The sequence below is a fragment of the Fragaria vesca genome, linkage group LG5 (genome assembly GCF_000184155.1).
Source record: "Fragaria vesca subsp. vesca linkage group LG5, FraVesHawaii_1.0, whole genome shotgun sequence".
NCBI lineage: Eukaryota > Viridiplantae > Streptophyta > Magnoliopsida > Rosales > Rosaceae > Fragaria > Fragaria vesca.
This window is the reverse complement of record NC_020495.1, coordinates 5,522,234-5,540,628: the sequence shown is the minus strand read 5'-3', so window position 1 is coordinate 5,540,628 and position 18,395 is coordinate 5,522,234. Positions and strand designations below refer to the sequence as shown.

The following is an 18,395-nucleotide window of genomic DNA, read 5'->3' as shown; positions in this document are numbered from 1 at the left end:
GGAACCGTAATATATGAGGCACTATCGTCAGAATACACATACAACATGAGCCAATTGTGCACCTATCCTCTGCTAATCATCAGTTGCACATCCTTCTACAAACATAATCACTCTGTTCAACCAAGAGATCTGGTATAGAGTGTCTATCTATCACCTCCTCATACATAAAATCTTATTATAAACTTATTATGAACTACCTAAAACCAAATATGACTCATGGCATGATATCAGATATACCCCAAAAGAGAAATCATAGCAGATGCAAGAGGATCATGTATACAATTGCTAGGAGCAAAATACAGGAGACTACACACACAGTCACAATCAAAAACCTGGTATGCATTTCATTCAACCAAGCTAGCAAATCCATTAGAAACTGATTCGATTTCTTCTTATAGTAAACAACATTTTTCTTATGATTCAGCAGGTTTGTTTACAACTCAAACTTGGAAGAAACAAATATAGAAAGTGATACTTATGCTGGATACTTATGCGACCTTGAAGAAACAAATATAGAAAGTGATCAGTAATAAGCTGATCAAGAAAACAACTGGTAGAAGAACATTGCAGCCTTACTTTCTAGTCTATTGTTCTGAAAATTACCTTTAATAGAACCACGTCGACGAGGTGTGTCTTCCTTGATGGATTTTTCAACAAGAGCAAGCACAATTTCTTCATACTCATCATCAGAGGATTCGTCGTTCATCCTAATATCACGTAGATAGCAACGAGACATAATATCTAAAATGAGATTATCAGTAGTGAATGAAGGTGAAGATGGAAGATGGTTGAAAAGGTTTAAGATGAATATACGTCTTAAAACAGACGCATGTAGAGTTAGCCGTTTGTTCAGTTATTTTTTTGAAAAATTTAATTTAACAATTCAAATAGCAATCCTTGTTGGAAACAAATGCTTAAAATGAATAACTAAACCCTAAATTATTGCTATACTTATCAATAATCTTAGCAATACTGCTGGAGATGCTCTAATAGCCCAAACTAGTTTTAAAAACTGGGTCTAAATTTTGAGCACAAAACGCTGCAGCCCAATTTAGAGACTTAGGCAACGAAGGTGAAGTATTTCGCCGCCGAAGTAGACCAAATTTTTTTTCCACCCACTAAAATTTAGTTACTTAGGTGACTAAAATATCAGTTTCGTCGTCAGAGCTACTCTATAACACACAAAAACGCTCTTACATGTCCCTATATAGCCTAATTTGGTTGATTCTTCCACACACAAAACTCTCACATTGATGACATCTAACCTCCTATGTAAAAATTTAGGGAAGTTCACCTCCCCACAATAAGGCTCCCCATAGGAAAACATAAGCGTAAATGGGGTTGACCGCTTTTATCGGGAACCAAACGTTACCGGAAATATATGATTTTTCAACCATAGCCGTATTTCATCATACCGATCACATCTTATTTCACATGATTTTTGAAAATATTGCTTCCTATATATAGTTGGTTCATAAAGATATACACTTGTATGTAACCTACTAAACAAGTTATACCACATTAGTAAATATGTTGTGGTTTCGATGGCTAAATTTCACAAAATTAAAATTCAACCGTATGATATGATCAATATACTTAAATATGGCTATGGAAAAAAATTCACCTATTTTCGATAAGGTTTGGGTCTCGATCCACACGGTCAAACCTAAACCAACGCCATTTATTACGTGAAAACACTCTTACCTATCTCTATATGGCTTAGTTTGGTTGATTCTTCCACACACAAAACTCTCACATTGATGAGATCTAACCACCCATGTAAAAATTTAAGAACATTCACCTCCCGACGATAAGGCTCCTTATAAGGAAACAAAAGCGTAAATAGGGTTGACTGTTTCTATCGGGAATGTTACCGGAAATATATGATTTTTCAACCATAGCCATATTTCATCATACCGATCACATCCTATTTCACATGATTTTTGAAAATATTGCTTCCTATATATAGTTGGTTCACAAAGATGTACACTTGCATATAACCTACTAAACAAGTTATACCACATTAGTAGGCACGTTGTGTTTCCGATGGCTAAATTTCACAAAATTAAAATTCAACCATACAATATGATCAGTATACTTAAATACGGCTATGAAAAAAAATTCACTTGTTTTCGATAAGGTTTGGGTCTTGATCCACACGGTCAAACCTATAGTCGTATTTTATCATACCGATCACATCCTATTTCACAAGATTTTTGAAAATATTGCTTCCTATATATAGTTGGTTCAAAAAGATAAGATTATAAAGTGAGTTTACTTAGCCGACGAAACGTTTTCGTCACTTAAGAACTACTTTTGTCACCTAAGATAAACTTACGATGAAACAATATGTTCGTCGCCTCAGTGGTTGATAGTTTAGGCAGCGAAACCATATTCGTCGCCTTAATGTCTACCAAGGCGACGAAAATAGTATAAGTCCTTCTTTTGTCTCCTTGATAGTCTAAGGCGACGAACCATTATTTGGTTCGTCACCTAAGTGATTTTAGGCGACGAATGAAGTTTTCTACGCCTAACTACTTACCTAGGCGACGAAAATGTTTTCGTCGCCGTGTTTTCGTCGCCTAAGTCCTTTATTCTAGTAGTGGTTAGCATGATGTGTATCTTTTTTTCTTGCCTATATTAATTATTGAAGAAGTTGTAATTTTTTTCAGCTAGGTCACTGAGCGGATCGAGATCAATATTAAGGGTTTATATATTTCTTTTAGGCCGGCCTAGAAGCTAGGGCATAACACGTTCCAACATTATTTGAAAATTAAACATGAAAGATTAATAAATTAACAACATGCAATCCAAGCAAAACAAATCCAGATTACTATGATTACACAGACACCCCACATAAAACCCAAAAACACCAGAAACCCTAACTTTGAATTTCCATGTCCAAGAAAGAAAGTATTGGATATTTGGATATATCATCCACCACGTTTTTTGTGTTTATATTATACGCTTAAGAGTTGTAGGAAAGACATAATTTGTAGTCCCACAATAGTTATAGTTTTGGCGAGCAAGTAAGGCGAGCAAATTAATTTACTTTGTAACCTAACTCGAACCGACAAGTAATACTTGAGTGTACTCAGCTATGCGAGCAGTTCTACTGCATCCAATTCCTTATTTAAGGGGACACCAATGCCTTCATTTCCTGCACAGACTAAGAATGTCACCAAGTATCATACTACTCTTCTCCTCCATCATCATCATCCTCCTCTCACCATCCTCATGCCTGAAGCAACATCCCCTAGACTCTCTAACCCCATCCGAGTTCACCCAGATCAAAACCATACTCGAAAAAACATACCCAGCTCAGAACATAAGCTTCCAATACGTTGGCCTAGATGAACCCGAAAAATCCACCGTCATCTCATGGAGTTCCAAATCCAACACCAAATCCCTCCCTCCACGCCGGGCCTTGGTAGTTACACGAATTAACAGACAGACTCATGAGTCTATAGTCGATTTGTCAACCCGTTCCCTGGTCTCTGACGTTAAAATCGACGATAAGCATGGCTACCCTTTGCTAAACAATGAAGAGCAAACAGCCGTTTACGAATTGCCATTTACATACAAACCCTTTCTCAAATCGATAAAAATTAGAGGGCTTAATATATCCCAAGTTGTTTGTACCACTTTTTCAGTTGGTTGGTTTGGAGAGAACAAGAGTAGACTGTCGAACCTGAACTGTTTTTATACGAATGGAACAGTGAACTTGTACGTGACGCCAGTGGAAGGTATTACAGTGGTGGTTGATCTTGAGGAGGTGAAAATAGTGAAGTATAGTGATAATCTTGTGGTACCAATGCCGAAACCCGAGCGAACGGAGTACCAGGCGTCCAAGCAGAAACCGCCATTTGGTCCGCGGCTAAATGGTGCTACAGTGCTGCAGTCCGGCGGAGAAGGGTTCAAGATGGACGGAAACATTGTCAAGTAAGTTAAATTTTTAGTAACTTTAACACGAACTTAACAGCATACGTATGATCCATAATTTTGCTCGAGTATTTACTTGACTTGGCCAAAAGAACAAAATTAACAATAGAACTTCAATATTTGGTTGGACAAAAAATTGGTAGTGCGCTGGAGTTCAATTCTTTTACACTTTTAATTGTTGAACCCAAAAACTCAAGAAACATAACAACAAAGCTTGTGTGAATACCTCAATATTCATTATTAGAAAGTACTGGCTTATATAACCTTACAAAAGAAACTGAATAATAAAACAACAACCCACACACAACATTACTCTAAGTGCGTGGTACATGATTGCAGGAATGAGTCAAATACTAACTACGTGTCCTAATAATTAGGACTTATTAACAGCCAACAATGCCTCCCCTAAACTGATTGCAGTAAATGTGTTCAGTTTACTTCAAGTACCTTACACACACCAAGCAGATCTCTCAACCTCAAGAATACTTCCAGCTTAAGCGGTTTAGTCATAATATCTGCAACTTGCTCTTGAGTTCCACAATGCTTCAGCTCAACAACTCCATCTCTAGTCAAATCACGTAAGAAATGAAACCTTACGTCTATATGTTTGCTGCACCCGTGCAAGACTGGGTTCTTGGACAGTTTAATAGTAGAGTTGTTATCACATAACACAACAGTACAATTATCTTTTGAATGACCGAGCCTCTCCAGTATTCTACGCATCCACACACATTGGCAAGCACATGAAGCTGCTGCCACAAACTCTGCTTCAGTGGGGGATAGAGTCGCTACCGGTTGTTTTCTTGAAGACCAAGAGACTGCTCCACCACCTAATAAGAACACATAACCAGACATACTCTTCCTGTCATCGACATCTCCAACATAGTCGCTTTATGTGTATGCCAACAGTCCTTCAACACCTCCCCTTTTGTAGAAAACACCTATGTCCGTAGTGCCTTTCAAGTACCGTAACACCCTTTTAGCAGCTTGCATATGTAAATCAGTGGGATTAGCCATATAACTGCTCAAGAGGCATACTACGAACATTAAATCTGGCCTTGTTGCTGTAATATACATGAGGCTCCCAATTAATTACTTATACACAGTAGTATCAACTCTAGCCCCACCTCCTTCCTTTGTCAGCCTAAAAACAGGAACAATCGGATTCTTCACCGAATTACTCTTCTCCATACCAAACTTCTCAATCAATTCCCGAGCATATTTCTTCTGACTTAAATAAATACCTTCAGAGCTTTGGACAACCTCAACACCAAGAAAGTATTTCATCCTTCCCAAATCAGACATTTCGAACTCATGTTTCATGGAGGTTTTAAACTTTTCGAACATGATTCCATTGTTCCCAGTAAAAATTAAATCATCAACATATAAGCTCACAATTAAAAGATTACCTCCTTCTAACTTGACAAACAAAGTATGCTCACAGCTGCAACGTTCAAAACCTTTCTTCACAAAATATGCTTCAATTCTGTTATACCATGCCCGTGGCGCTTGCTTTAAGCCATACAATGCTTTCTTAAGCCTGTACACCTTGTGTTCTTCACCCCTTCGTTCATATCCCTGTGGTTGCTCCACGTAAACAGCCTCATTTAACTCACCATGAAGAAAAGCACTTTTAACGTCAAGTTGATATACAACCCAACCCATTTTAGCTGCCAGAGCCATCACCGTACGAATGGTATCCCATCTCGCCACAGGAGCAAAAACCTCAGTGTAGTCTATCCCTTGTTGCTGAGCATAGCCTTTTGCAACCAAACGGGCCTTGCACTTGTCAACTTCACCCCTTTCATTGAGCTTGGTTTTGGAAACCCACTTCACTCCAATCTTCTTAGCTCCTTTAGGCCAGTCAGTCAGTTCCCAAGTTCCATTCCTTTCAATTGCTTGCATCTCCAAATTCATTGCGATTCTCCATTCGGGATTGTGAACAGCTTCTTCAAAGTTGATCGAATCTGTATCTGATGTGAACATGACCAGATTATGCTCAGCTTCTTCTTCTGACATACCTAAACCTTCCCCACTTATGTAATCTTTCATCCAAAATGGTGTTTCTCTGTCCCTACCTTCATGTGAATTAGGTGATCAGCTTCCTTCATATTGATGTGAATTCTCTGATGACTCACTCGAAGGTAAACTGACTTCTCCTCCTTCTGTTGCTACCTCCTCTCCAACTTCATCTTCACTCTGATCTTGTTCACCTTCTTCTTCATTATCATCTCCCCATTCAAGCACATCAATTCCAGCTTCTTTACTCCTCCCCCAATTCCAACACTCATTCTCTTCAAAAACCACATCTCTACTTATAACAATCTTCTCGGTTAGTGGATTGTAGAGTCTATATGCCTTAGACTCTTCGCTCATTCCAAGTAGAACACACTTACAACTCTTATCATCTAACTTCTTTCTCTTACTGTCAGGCACATGTACATGACCAATACAGCCAAAAACCCAAAAGTAATCAACATTGGGTTTAACACCGCTCCAAGCTTCCTTAGGTGTCATATCTTTTACCACCAAAGTAGGGCTTCTATTGAGTACGTGTGTTGTCCAGTTCACCGCTTCCGGTCATAAACTCTTGGAAACTTGCTTCTCGGATAACATGCTTCTCACCATATTCATAATCGTCTTGTTCTTGCGCTTGGCCACCCCGTTCTGTTGAGGAGTGTAGGCTGTGGTAAGTTGCCTGCTGATACCATTGGCTTTGCAGAAACTGTTGAACTCAGAAGATGTGAACTCTCCACCCCTATCTGTGCGTAGACAACGAATAAAAGCCCTTGTCTCTTTTTCAACAAGATTTTTGTAGCTCTTGAAAGTACTAAAAGCTTCACACTTCTCAGCAAGAAAGTATATCCACACCTTACGACTATAATCATCAATAAAACTTATAAGGTATCTCTTCTTACTGTTGGAGACAGGTGTGATAGGTCCACATATATCGGCATGTACCAACTGCAACCTTTGTGATGCTCTCCATAAACTCTTCTTTGGAATTGCGTCCCTATGTTGCTTTCCCACCATACAGTCAGTACACACTTTGGAAGAAGCCTGCAATTGTGGTAATCCTCTTACCATCTTCTTGTATTGTAATGTTCTCATACCCTTCAGACTTAGATGGCCATATCTACATGCCACAAGTGAGTATTATCTTCAAGAGTTGTTTGAAAACAATTTGGGACCTTGGGCAGAACTTTTGCAAGCAGTATGAACATCCTGTTTGTAGACATAGCCGTTTGCATAATAAGCCCTTTCTTTGAATGGTACACTTTGCATTCTCCATATTGTATCAAAATGGCTACACCTTTCTCTTGTAACTGCCCAACACTCAACAGGTTGTTTCTTAACTCAGGTATATAGAAAACATTTGTGATTATCTGAGCAGTTCCATCCACTTCCAGCTTGATAGTACCCTTTCCCATAACAGCCATCTTCGAGTTGTTCCCAAGCTTCACAGATTGCCGAAATTCTTCATTAATGTCTGAGAACCACTGCTTATTTCCAGTCATGTGATTGCTACAACCCAAATCAATAAACCAGACCTCTTCTATGCTTGATTGATTAAGCTCCACATAACTCATCAACAACATCTCTTCTTCTTCATTGAACTTGACATGTTCTGCATAATGTGCTCCTTTCTCCCATTTAGGGCATTTTCAATATAGGGCACTCATATTGAAAATGCCCTAATTGGTGACACTTATAGCACTCAACTATTGCTTTGTTGAATGTTTGTCTGCCTTTACCTCTACCTCTTCCTCTAAAACTTCCTAGACCTCTACCTCTTGCTTCAAATTTGTCTTCTCCTCTTGCCCCAAACCTATTCTCATGAGTGACCTTGAGTGCTTGCTCATCTCCATCACTTTTCCTAAACTTTTGCTCATGAACAAGCAGAGAGCTCTGCAATTCATCCACAGAAAGACGATCAATGTCTTTCGACTCCGCTATTGAGCAAACAATGTAGTTAAACTTTTCAGTAAGGGTGCACAAGATTTTCTCGACAATCTTTACATCCGGCATGTCTTCTCCAAAGTTTCTCATGTCATTGGCCACCACCATCACCCTTGCAAAATAATCTGTGACCGACTCTCCAAGCTTCATCTCTAGAACCTCAAAATCTCTGCGGAGAGTTTGAAGTTGAGCACGCTTCACCCTGTCATTCCCTTGATACTTAATCTTCATCGAATCCCACAGTTGTTTGGAAGTCTCCATCTGAGTGATGGTTTTCAGAATAGACTTGTCAGTGGATTGAAAAAAGTAGTTCTTAACCTTCAAGTCCTTCAAATTCATCTCAACCAAGCTTTTCCTCTGTGCGCCTGTCAATACCTCTCTAACAGCCGGCTCTGTGTATCCTGTCTCAATAAGACTCCAGTACTCCTTTGATCTCAGGAAATTCTCCATGATCAAACACCAATGATCATAATCTCCGTCAAACTTGGGAATGCAAGGCTGCGCAAAATTGCATTGCTTGTTTCTGCTGCCATTTTCACACTCGCTCTTTTTCACTCGTAGTGTTTCTCTCACTCTTTCTTTCTTTTGTCATGGTGTTTCACTCTTCTCACAATCATACAATTAGGCCCCTTTCGGGGCTCTGATACTAGATTTGTTGAACCCAAAAACTCAAGAACAGAACAACAAAGCTTGTGTGAATACCTCAATATTAATTATTAACAAGTATTGGCTAATATATCCTTACAAAAGAAACTGAATAATAAAATAATAACCCACACACAACATAACTCTAAGTGCGTGGTACATGATTGCATGAATGAGTCAAATACTAACCACGTGTCCTTAATAACTAGAACTTATTAACAGAGTGAAATCCCAACAAACCCCAACATTAATAACGTTTATAAACAAATATCTAACTTTTTTTCTTTTTTTTATTTACTAACAAATATCTAACTTTGCTTGATCTTTATTACTAATGAAATATTATAAAATGAATATATGAACAAAAATTTGGATATTGCACATATAGCCACATACAGTAACCTTGTCTGGGATCAGAAGCAATGCTAGTGTTTCACTGCTTCTAGTTTATTATGTTAATGTTAGACAATTGGTTGAAAAGTTTACTAACAAACTCATCATGGACCTATTTTAATCGGGTCACTGTTATTCGGAAGCGGCCGACGGGTCCCACGGGTCTTACACACACGGGTTCCACAGGGTCTTACACACGGATCCAATAATGCCGATATTTTCCCTATTTTAGTCATCCGGTGGAGAAATAGGTTTGGGGTTTTTCACAAAAGATCTCGACATTAGTGTGTATGGTATTATTTCTTATAACCCAAGGATGACTCTTTCACGTTTCTTATGTGAGATTTCAAATGGCTCATATCTAAGCAACATTTTTTCCAATATTCACAATATCACACTTCCACTTTGATGGTTTCTCTCCTTAATTACTTCTTGTTTTGCATCATTTCTATGAGTTTTCTAATACTAGCTTATTCATTTTGATCAGATGGGCCAACTGGGTATTCCATCTGGGGTTTGATGTTCGAACTGGCGTTGTTATATCTCTGACATCAATCTATGACCTTGACAAGCACAAATACAGAAGGGTGTTGTACAGGGGTTTTGTATCAGAGCTCTTTGTGCCATACATGGACCCAACTGAGGACTGGTACTACAAAACCTTCTTCGAATGCGGAGAATTCGGGTTCGGCCTCTCAACAGTGTCGCTCGAGCCGCTGACAGATTGCCCGAGCAATGCCAAGTTCATAGATGGTTACTATGCTGCAGGAGATGGAACTCCTGTGCAGATAACGAATGCCATTTGCATCTTCGAACGACATGCAGGCAACATCTTGTGGCGTCACACAGAAGTTACTATCCCAGATGAAGTGGTAATTACATTTCGTAATTATTTTTGCATGGGCTCGATCAATATGTACGATATTTTTTTCTATAAAAAAACGTATTTATATATGGGCCGGGTATTTGCAGTAATGAAAGAGTGTACTCACTCGAATATAATTTGCAGATAACGGAGGCCAGGGCCGATGTGACTCTGGTTGTGAGGATGGTTTCTACCATAGGCAACTATGACTATATTATTGATTGGGAATTCAAACCAAGTGGTTCGATCAAAATGGAGGTACGTATATGACTTAATACTAACCCAAATACTTTGGGATCAACTGATTATATGGCAAAAGTACCTTTAAATTTAAAACGCAACAAAATAAATGGTGGCCGAGTACATTTTCATAATCACAAATTGACATGCAATGATGCTGTACCATACTGCAGGTTGGACTAACAGGGGTGCTGGAAATTGCAGCGGCTAAGTATACCCACATAAACCAGATGGAGGAGGAAGTTTATGGTACGCTGGTCGCAGATAACTCCATTGCAGTAAACCATGATCACTTCTTGACCTACCATCTTGACCTAGATGTGGATGGTGAAGCTAACTCCTTTGTAAAGAACAATTTCGTGACGAAACGAGTGACAGATCCAAGCATACCAAGGAAGAGTTACTGGAATGTTGTAAGCGAAACCGCTAAGATGGAAGAGGATGCCCGGATTCACCTAGGTATGAAGCCAGCTGACCTGGTTATTGTAAACCCTAATAAGAAAACCAAACCTGGGAACACTATTGGTTACCGTTTAATTCCAGGATCATTTGCAAACCCCCTTCTGGTGGAGGATGACTACCCAAAAATTCGTGGTGCTTTCAGCAACTACAATGTGTGGGTTACACCTTACAACAAGTCTGAAAAATGGGCGGGAGGACCATATGTTGATCAGAGCCGAGGAGACGATACCTTAGCAGTCTGGAGCAAAAGGTTAGCATGTTCTGATCATCATATATAGATTCAATCAGTATATATGTTCACTTATAAAAGGAGATCGAACACCAGAAGCGTCGTCCTGTTTAACACTCGTGTTCATCGTTTTGTGTGTGCAGGAATAGGGAGATTGAGAACAAGGACATATATAGTGTTGTGGTATACGATTGGGTTTCACCACAATCCTTGCCAAGAGGACTTTCCGATGATGCCAACAATGAGCGGCGGATTTGAGCTCCGGCCAACCAATTTCTTTTAGAGCAGTCCAGTTCTTAAAGTTAGAACAACACCTCCTCCTAAGCATGTGCCGTCGTCTAATTGAACCAAACCCACCTAGCTAGCTAACTAGCCCTTGTTGGATTTTGTTTTGATCATTTCCAACTTCCAAGTAATAAGCCAATGAGCTCAATAAGATGTGTGTTTCTTTTCCCTCTTGCTGTTGTTTAATTAATTTTTGCATATTTTTCTTTAGAAAACGAAGATAAACTAAAATATTGATTGAAGAAGAAAAACTAAAAATCCCATTTTTCACATGCTTTTTCATGAAACTCATGCTTGATCTATTAGAAGTGGAGTTACCTTAACTGATATTTCTCCTTTTTGAAAACTTCTAATTAAGTTACCAATTTTCTTTATGTTTTTCGTAAAGGCAATTACTTGGCTGATGCTTTTTATGCAGTTTATGCTTGTTTTACTAGAATTGGAGCTATCTTCACCGACGTAAAGAGACTCGATCTCTTGATTTAAAAAAGTGTGTCGCACTTCAGTAAAAGATTAAAAAGAATTATTCAGTAGAGTATTAAATCAAACAATTACTGAATATTGTATCATGTATCATCTTGTCCCGCACTCCCAGTCAATCCAATTCATATACAACACCTTGTATCTTAATCAATCATAGTCTTATCTATTAAATATACAGGAGGAATTACACTTTGCAATTAGAACATTGTTAAAGGAATTCATGACTAACCATGCATCATAGGTTTTCTGGCATGGGGATGAATTGTGTACAGTTCTGATGCAATTCTTTCTTACATGGTCTGGAGGCTTGGAGCAATACATTATTTGAGTAAAGGGTTGGACTCGAAAAAGTTTGCAGGGCTGAGCTCGAATCCACCATGGAGTGTGGGCATGGCTGGGAAATCTTCTTGGTATGGGATGTGATGAAATCCCACCGTGTACCACAACACTATATCTTTGTTTTCAATTGCTCTATCCCTGCAAGACATGCATGGAAATATTCAAGATGCATTGAAGTTCAACAGCCAAGAACTCAAGAGACGCCCCACAGTTTCATTCTAGTGTTAAATTTCAGTTACAATCATGACGTTTAGTTAATAGGCTGAAAGGAGTTTGAATTGCTCCGTGCCAATCCTGTAAGTGTCAAGTTACTAATTTTGAAGCTTTCTATACATGGTAGTTTTACGTAGAGATACTATTATGTCGGCTTTTCAAGGGTACATAATGTATTGTTACCTACATTTACATTTATTGGACTGACAATGAATTCTCTAAAAGAAAAGTTTCAGAAAATACAATTTTGTCAAAGTGTTCGAAGGTTAATATTACTGATAAATTATTAGACCGAAAGATGCTATATGCAACTTAAGTGATGAAAAATTAATAAGACCAATGCTCGTGTGAATTTTAGAAGTGCATTGTGATCACGAGTCATTGGAAGAAAAGAAAAAGAAAATTACCTCTTGCTCCAAACAGCTAAGCCATCATCTCCATGGCTCCTATCAGCATAGAACCCTCCAGCCCACCTCTCTGACTTATTATAAGCAGTCACCCAAACCTGATACTTGGTATAAGAAGCCCTAATTTGGGGGTAATCATCATCGGCAAGAAGAGATGTAACCGGTTGTCCGGTAACAAGCCGGTAACCGACCTGATTCCCGAGCCGAGTCTTCCTATTAGGGTTCACAATTAACAAATCAACTGGCTCTAAGCCGAGCCGGAGCCTAGCGTCGGCTTCAGTTTTGGCCGTTTCTTTTACTACCGTCCAATAACTCTTTCTTGGTGACCCGACACCGTTAGCTCTTGATGTTTTCATCTTGGCTTTGACAATGGAGTTGTCGTTACCGTCGACGTCGAGGTCTAGATAGTAGGTGAGGAAGTGGTCGTGGTTAACGGCGACGGTGTTTTCTGAGACTAACGTCCCGTGCACGTTTTCCGTTATCTGGTCAGCGTTTGTGTATGATGTGGCCTTTACCTCTAAGACACCAGTCAAGCCCACCTGAAAATATAGTGGAGAACATATTATTAGAGAAACTATAGGTTTAGCCAATTCACTAGATTAGAGCATCTTCAGCAGCATTGATAAATTGAAAAAAATTAAAAGATAAAAATTAAAAAATACGAGAGAACACATAATAAAGGGCAATAATTTTGAAATTTTAGGTAAAATGATATTGGAGCATGTGTTTTAGATAATTTATCACGTGACTATTTTTAATAAAAATTTAGTGGTCTGACCGCATGACACAAGACTTTTTAGAACACGCAGAGAAATACAGAAATGAAGAGCTTCTAATATTGAGAGTCTTATAATAGGGACCAAATGAGAACACATGTATAGTGCTCTAGTTACACTTGAAAAAAAACAAAAGTAAATAATATTCATGACAGCAAAATGAAATCAGAGAGGACCAAAATGAAAAACTTACCCCAACTTTGATGGTGCCACTTCGCTTGAATTCCCAATCAAGAACATAATCATAGTTACCCACAGTAGCCACCATTCTAACCACCAGAGTCTTCTCCTGCTGCCCACTTCTTATCTGCAAAACCACCCAACTTACATCAACATCACACCTTTCCTTTCTAGTACAAACCTCAATGTGTAATCACACTTAATCAAACACTACCTTACCAATTTTCCAGGGACATTTATTTCAGTATGTCTCATTGCAACATCACCTGAGTACCTTTCAAAGATGCAAATAGCCCTTGGTACCTTCTGTACCTCCCCAGCTGCCCCAGCCATAAACCCATCCAAGTATTCAGCATTTCCAGGACAATCAATTAATGGCTGAAGAGTATCAGCTGATCTCCCAAACCCAAATTCACCTATATCCATAAAAGTCCTGAAATACCATTCATTTGTAGGATCCATATAAGGCACAAAGGTCTCAGAAACATGCCCTCTATATAACACACTCCTGAACTTCTTCTTTATGGCATCAAATACTGAAGCTGTTGAGATCACCATTCCTGCTCTAGCATTAAACCCAACATGAAAAACCCAGTTTTCCCACTTCACCTTGTGGCCTTCAATGGAAAACCCACTACTTGTTTTGTTGCAATGATCAGAATGTGACTTCCCTTTTGGGATTTGGAAATCAGTGCCTTCAGCTTTAGGCAAAGGTGCTATGAACCTATCAGTGTACATTGTGATCTTCATCAAATCAACATCCACAAGAATGGTGATTCCCTCAATTGGCCTAGTGAAGACATTGACCGACCCTCCTCTATAGCAGCATTCCACTTTTAAAGCCCTCCTTGTGATATGTTCCCCATACCAACCAATTGTGAAGGGTATGCAAGAAACTTCAGACAAATTCAATCCCCTAGTGGAAATTGATTTCTTGAATTTGGGGTAAGTCAAAGGAAGCTTGCTAGCTTTGAACAACTCATTGAAGGTGAAAGGAGGGTAACCATTACCAGTGTAGACGTGGTCCGATATGATAATGTTGGTGCCTAAGTCCACCACGAGCTCGTGTGTATCACCACCGCCTCGGACCACCACGTGTGCCCGGTGGGGAGGGGTGGAAATGCGACTTTTTGGATTACTTGAGCTTGAAGATAGCCATTTGAGGACATCTGCCTTTTCCGGCTCTTCGATATCGACATAATGAAAGGTGAGATTAGGAAGTTTTGCAAGGTGAGACTTCTGAACTAGGAGCCTTACTTTGTTGATCTCAGTTGAGCTGAGAGGATCTAGAGGGTGGTAAACACTAGCTATGAAGCAGCATTGTAGGATCAAAACTAAAGCTATAAACAAAACAGTCATGGATTATGATTTGCCAAAGTCCTAAATAAGATTTGTGATTCCGGACAATACAAAAGAGGCAACAATGCCTGGAATCTATTCTCCGGTCCTTCATCATTTGGCATCTGCATAATATAGCATGGGGCTTTAATGGCAAGCCAACTCACATTGTCTTAGACTTCAATTCTCAAGGCTTCTTGCATTTCACTAGTGCATTCCTTGCGCTGAGAGCAAGATATTTAATTGACTTTGCTTTGCTTTGAGCCTTTGACAGTGAAATGTGATGGGCACGATCATTATCCACACATGCCTTTGCAACTTAACTTTCTCTTGAAACAAGTCACATATTCTAAATCTCCAACTCTTTATATAATAAGTTTGTGTATCAAGACTCAATTAAGGGTTACATAAGAAAAGGTCAACTGGTTCAAGAATGAATGAAAGAATTACATATCATACATTCATACCTACCTTTCCTTCAAATGTGATCCTAAATGACATTCGACTGAAATAGGATGTGTCAATGATGCTCATTTGAGGCCTCAGTGAGGAATTAATACAAGGAGTTTGAGAATGATCAAAAATTTAGTAGAAAACAGAAATGTTGATCTCTGTTAATTTGATCCCGGGAGCTCAAAATGACGAATATCCTAGAGTTGGCATTATTGAGAAATCCTCTTGTTAAGGAACATGATGAAAACCCAAAGTGCAGAATACAATGACCTTATTCTCCATCTCCCTATTCCTGCATCAGTGACTTACTAATTTACAATGAATCATGGTAAATGCTACTATGTTAAACGAATGAATTTACATACCGGGAAATTCTGCTCTACAGAGCTGCTTGCTAATGTGGAAGCATTAAGCTAGTTATTCGGTACATGTTGCTCCATGTTGCCGTATTTGCCGTATCATCCTCTCTGCTTTCATCAGCATATAGCTAGTCCTCCTGCCTATATTCTTCTGACTTGTTCTATGTATGATCCACATGTTATACGCTGAAAGGCCCCTCGAATTAGTGTATATTCATCGTCAGATAATAATTCACCGTCCACTGATCCTGGTATCAAGCAGTATCCAACATTGTTGCTCATGTTAGTCCTCTTGTTGGGGTTCACAACAAGAACATCAGCTGCAATGGAGCCAAGTTTGATCCTCTCACCGGATTCTCTTTTGGCCGTCTCACTTGTAACCTTCCAGTAACTCTTCCTATATGGAATGGGGTCGGTCCTTCTGGTTTGGTTTCAGTTTGGACTTGAATGGAATCGAATTAGATTCAACCTCAATGACTCAATGTCAAGATCTATTTGAAAGGTAAAAAAGTGATCATGATGTGTTCCCAAACTATTTACTGCAAGAACTTACATGAACTACATGAATTACATGAGTAGGTCACGGACAACAGGCTGAACCAATCAGATGGTAAACCATTGATGTGATAGTGAAACAAGTGAGCCACTTCCAACTTGTGGATGGCTTATTTTCTGAATTGAAGAGTTATGGCAGAAGAAAGCATTGGCCAACCCTTTAGTTTTTTGTCATCGCATTACCATGAATATTTCTCTAGGTCTAATATACGTATCATCATGTACTACTAGCATTTTGATCAATAGGCACAGATCATATAGGCACGGTGAGGTTGTCCGTACCCTTATAGACATAAAAGGGACAAATATTAGTTGTCTGTCCCCAAATTTCCAACGAAGTTGCTTACCACGCGCTTATACACAATTTGGATACGGAGATTTTTATTGTCCGTTCCTAAAGTGACAATTTGGCCACAGACAGTTTCAGTAATAGTCCCCAAAATAGTACTAAATAATTAAATAATCAATTGTATGTTAATATGGGCACGGACATATTTTAGATCAGTCCCCAAAATAACACCAAAATAATAAAATAATCAAGTGTAAATTAATATGACACAGACAACTTATATCTGTCTCAACTGTATATGTTTATTTGGGCACGTACATGTTGTAAACCGTCCCCAGACTTGTACCAAATAATAAAATAATGAAATGAATGTTAGTTTGGGCACAGACATATTTTAGATCCGTCCCCTGATAACCGCAATAATTAAATAATAAAGTAATTTGAGCACGGACAAGTGTTCGATCCGTCCACAACTGTATGGTAATTTCAAATTTGGGCACACAGACAAGTTTGAGATCGGTCCCGAATAAATTAGTTTTCTAAAATAAATATCCATTATAAATCTCAGCTGTTTATTCTTTTTCATGACATCTGGACCATTAGTTCGTTATTTAAAAAAGAGGGTTCAGGGCTTTAGGCTACAGCCCAAGCCCTAGATCGAGTGATGAGAGAGAAATGAGGAGGCTGCAGAGTATAGCTCCACCATGCACCGTCGTATCCAACCGTGCCAGATCACAGAACCACCCACATCAGTACCCCCTCGTCACAACCATCCTATTTTCCAAGCAAAGAGAACCCACGTTGGGCCATAAATACGGCCCACCCACCAGCTTGTCATGTATCATTTACTACGTCAATAACTATACTTCACCTGCAAATCCTAACTTAATCATCGGAGAAGAAAAGACCGGAAGCCCCCGATCATCCTTGTGTTTACAGGTCATCGGGAGAATAGTCTATCACCCAACGGACACGCCATCAGCTTCTGCAACCTTATCCGGGATTGTACATTGTACAGAAACACAATGCGATTCTAATCAAATCCCTATCTCTGGAACTCATTAGTAAAACCAAAACCAGGGTAAATATTTCAAAACCAGTCTGGTGTTTTATTGAAATTTTCAATTATTTTTTTTGTTAAATTTTTACATGTTGGGCACGGACTGTATAGAAGGTGTATCAAGTTATGCCATCCAATATGGGGATGGACACTAAAAAAAGATCAGATTATTATACTATATAAAAAACAGAGAGTACTGTTACTGTCAGAAAGGGAAAAAGAGAGCACAGCTCGGGGTGGGACGTACAGGAATATCTGTACCCAAATTGTTAAAAACCAATTTGGAGATGGTACAAGGGGATACAACCAGAAATTTCGTCCCCATACTGCTATAGGCACAGATTCTGTGCCCAATGACCCTTAATAGGGACGGAAAACGGCTGTGCCTATTGATCGAAACGCTAGTAGTGCATGGTGCATTCATATGGCATAAAATCAAAAAATGCAACATCCAAACACTATCGCAAAAGCATTTATGTAATCTTTCCTTATAATCCAACAATGAATTTTATGTTGAAACCTCAAGCTAGGCAAAATCACTCGAGTGGCAAAAGTTGTATAAACATAAACTCACAAGGCAACAAATCTCAGTTGCATCCCTAACACTATTGCCTCAATGGCTTGTTTGTTGGAACATCAAGCTGGACATAATCACTTCGATCAGTGGCAACAATCAATTTAACACAAACCGACAAGGCAACAATTTAACTGTCTCCCCCAATAAATGAGTTGGTTGTTGGAACCTCAAGTTAGGCAGAATAATCACTTGAGATGGACTTTCAAGGATGACAACATGTTTGTAGAATGCTTTAGATCTCATAGGCAACTTTAGGGACCATTTCCAACTACTATTCTCTTAACTTGGAGTACACTTATTTTTATGGGACCAATTTGCTACCTTGACATAATTGTTACAATGTAA

General features: G+C 39.0%; 1 protein-coding gene and 1 pseudogene across 2 annotated transcripts; one reads left to right on the top strand and one right to left on the bottom strand.

The window, feature by feature from the left end:
• The first annotated feature begins 3,175 nt into the window (after positions 1–3,175).
• LOC101307310 lies at positions 3,176–11,082 on the top strand (annotated as a pseudogene). The gene is made up of 5 exons (XR_184797.1): positions 3,176–3,942; positions 9,428–9,812; positions 9,950–10,063; positions 10,219–10,757; positions 10,880–11,082. The product of XR_184797.1 is annotated as a primary amine oxidase-like (transcript).
• A 742-nt stretch (positions 11,083–11,824) lies between these two features.
• Positions 11,825–14,778, bottom strand: LOC101308463 (primary amine oxidase-like). Its single transcript, XM_004299079.1, has 4 exons — positions 13,639–14,778; positions 13,433–13,546; positions 12,464–13,002; positions 11,825–11,981 (listed from the first exon to the last, which is right to left on the bottom strand). The coding sequence occupies exons 1-4, from the start codon at positions 14,776–14,778 to the stop codon at positions 11,825–11,827; spliced, it is 1,950 nt and encodes a 649-aa protein (XP_004299127.1).
• Between the last annotated feature and the right edge of the window lie 3,617 nt (positions 14,779–18,395).